The following is a 3,186-nucleotide window of genomic DNA, read 5'->3' as shown; positions in this document are numbered from 1 at the left end:
AAATCCCTTCTGCCCTTCTCCTCTGCTGTTCCCTGCTCTCCCTTGCCCTTCCCTCCGTCCTTTCTGTTTGTATGTGTGTGCCCTCTGCCAGTGTGCTCATGTGTTCACGGACATATGTGTGTATGTATCATGGGTCATAAAGGGACAGCTGGGAATTGAACCCAGACCCACAAGAAGGTGGGTGGCACCTCTGCCCTGTTCCGATTCCCGCCCCACCCCGCGCCAGCACTGCCCGGCCCAGCGCAGCACAGCCCTCCCCTGCACCGCGCCGCGCCGCGCAGCGCCGCCCTCCCCTGCGCCGGCCCACGCAGCGCCACCCTCCCCTGCACCGCCCCGTGCAGCGCCACCCTCCCTTCGCAGCGCCACCCTTCCCTGCGCTGCCCCGTGCAGCGCCGCCCTTCCCTGCCCCACCCCGCGCAGCGCCGCCCTCCCCTGCGCCGCCCCGCGCAGCGCCGCCCTCCCATTATGGTGGAATGAGGAATGCCAAAGCGCCCGGCAACACATGCTTGCTTGCAGGGTGCGGCTTGGCCCTGGGTCGAGAATAAATCAGGCGCTTTGTGGGAAGCGTTTTGCAAGGCACGTAATGCAATGAATCGTGCCAAACGCTGTGCCCGAGCAGCATATGATGCAGAGAGAATGCGTGAGTTTGTGGTTAGGTGCAGGCACGATCAGCGCGCATTATGGCGGGCCTTGGGAGGGCAACTCAGGGAGCGTTGCGCAATTGATGACTTGCATGTATTTCGGGATCACTTTGCCACCTTGTTAAACGCAGGAGTTGGGGAGACGGGTGTTGAAGGTGCACCTCGGCTCCTTAACTATATCTCCTTTCTTGGGGCCCCTTTGGGAGAGGGTGCTTGGCAAGCATGTCGGACTGTCATGGACCGGAGAGCATCCTGGAGAGCATCCTGGAGCGCATCCTGGAGCATCCTGGCAGCTAGCATCCTGGATGAGCCTTTCACCTTGGAGGAGGTAGCGCGTGCTGTCGATAGGTTACCAAACGGAACGGCTGATGGGCTTGAGGCCGTACCATCGATATGTTACCGTTATGCACGCCTCCCACGGGTGGATGAGCAGGGCAGGCAGGGAACGGAGGTGAACTATATCGTCCCAGTGCTGCACGTTTTGTTAGAGCCCATCAGGGCAACTGGTGACTTTCCACAGCAGTTTACCAAAACGGTGGTATCCCCAATTTTGAAGAAGGTTGACCCGTTGGTGGCAGGAAATTATCGGGGCATTGCAGTTGGAGGGGCACTTGCGAAGTGCTATGCGATTCTTAACCGCCTGGTACGTGCTGGGGAAATACTGGACCTGCGGCACCCATGCCAAGCGGGTTTTAGGCGGGGTTTCGGCACCACTCATCACCTCTTTGTCAAGCAACATCTGGTCAGGCGGCATCGGATCGCGGGGCAGCCGCCGTTGATAATAGTACAGATTGACTTTGAGAAGGCCTTTGATAGGGTGCCTCGCGAGCACATGTGGCTTCGGTTGCAGGAGAGGGGGATTAGCGGCCCCATGCTAGATGCTCTGAGAAAAGCGTACGAGAAGGTGTCCATGGTGATGAAGGTAAATGAGAAAGTGGGGGGAGAGTTTGAGTCTAAGCAAGGCGTGAAGCAAGGGTGTCCTTTATCTACGGAGTTGTTTGGACTCTTCATTGAGACACTAGCTGGTCTGATTGAGAGGCATGACCTTGTAGAAGCTGGAGTGCGTAAGCATGACGTACCCCTTGTGGACAGCAAGCGCGTCTCCATACTGTTGTATGCAGACGATGTTAGTCTGCTAGCGATGTCACTAGAGTGAATGTCTGCGTTGCTACATCTTGTGGACTTGTTTTGCGAAGCCTTTGGGATGCGACCAAATGTCTCAGTGTGAAAGGCTTGTTTTTGCATGTAATGGCACCCAGCAGTCGGAACTTAGCGAGGGAAATCAACATTTACGGCTATCAGGCCAGGTAGCACCTGCCAAAGATAGCGCTCGCTATCTGGGCTTGGTATACGGGCCAGAACGGCCTTTTAGTGCGTGCCGTCAGCAGTTATGTGATACAGGTCGGTCACAGGCTGTTGTATGCGGAGCTGGCTGAACTCCCCTTACAGTATTACATGGTGAAACAGATCCTCCGTTTCTGGAACCGCCTTCAAAAACAAGTGGGGTCCATTGCTCATGCAGTTTTACGGCAGGAGATAACCGATGCCCTGACCAACCCGGAATGGAAGGGTTGGGGAACCTCAATGTTACGACTGTTTTCCTTCTTGGAGTGCAATATTTGGAGCGGAATACCGCAAGAAGTCATGGGGGTAAAGGAGCGTGTTGACTGGTGGTTGAGTAGGCCTCTACCTGAAGGAGCGATGATAACGGCACTAAGAGAGCGTTTGATGAGCGGCTGGGACCATACGCGTCTGACTATCTTGCCAGAGGAGTACCCATCAGATGGGAAGCAACCGGGAGTGCATATGGCGAAGTATAAGCACTGGATGGGGCTGCCCTTTTCGGGAGCCGCAGCCGTCATGTGGCCAACACATGCTAAGGTTTTCATTCCTCGTTTAGCACATCGTAAGCTAATGCAGTTTCGTTTATGTTGCTGGGCTCTGGAGGCAAACAGAGCACGAAGAGGCAAGTACCATGTCCCCAGGGGGCAGCGGTTTTGCCGCTGTTGTGGTACTAATAGCCGAATCGAGGATGAAAAACACGTGTCATTGGAATGAACTATATGGAATGCCCTTCGTGCTGAAGAGGGATTCGATCATCAACAGAGCATGTTGGAGGCTAAGAAATGGGAACCAGCACATCTGGCGAGGATGTTGGAATGTATGTGGGCTCGCCGAAACTCAGTTACCCCCTTTGGATGCTAGTCTGGGCTGATGTGCGGTGTTTCCTTTTCTCCGTGGCTTTTAGGCGTTGTAGTATTGCCCTTGGGCTTTCGGCTCGTATGGGTAGTTACAAGTTACAAGTTCCGCACACAAGTGCGGGTGTGTCCATAAAAGCCGGGGGGCCCATGGACGTTGTATTGGTATTGATGCGGGTACACGGGAGGTCATCTTCATTCTCCCTCGTCCGCTTCAGGGCGAAGCGCCTCAGCACGACGTGCCTGGCCTCCCAGATTTCCGAGAGGTACCTGGCCAATGCCAGGGGTGGCGCCTCAGTCATCCCTATGGCATAAACATGCCGGTTACCGACCGTTTGGGGCCCATT

The 3,186-nt window shown here is 55.6% G+C and overlaps 1 protein-coding gene across 1 annotated transcript in view; it reads right to left on the bottom strand.

Annotated features, from left to right (window-relative positions):
• Positions 1-2,932: 2,932 nt before the first annotated feature.
• Positions 2,933-3,186, bottom strand: part of VOLCADRAFT_108067 (uncharacterized protein) — a 2,241-nt gene continuing 1,987 nt past the window's right edge. Inside the window, exon 2 of the mRNA XM_002958235.1 lies at positions 2,933-3,132. Coding sequence (XP_002958281.1) covers positions 3,069-3,132 — 64 coding nt within the window. The 3' untranslated portion in view covers positions 2,933-3,068. The remainder of the gene's footprint in view (positions 3,133-3,186) is intronic.

Source organism: Volvox carteri (genome assembly GCF_000143455.1).
Source record: "Volvox carteri f. nagariensis unplaced genomic scaffold VOLCAscaffold_89, whole genome shotgun sequence".
NCBI lineage: Eukaryota > Viridiplantae > Chlorophyta > Chlorophyceae > Chlamydomonadales > Volvocaceae > Volvox > Volvox carteri.
This window is presented reverse-complemented; position numbering and strand designations above follow the sequence as displayed.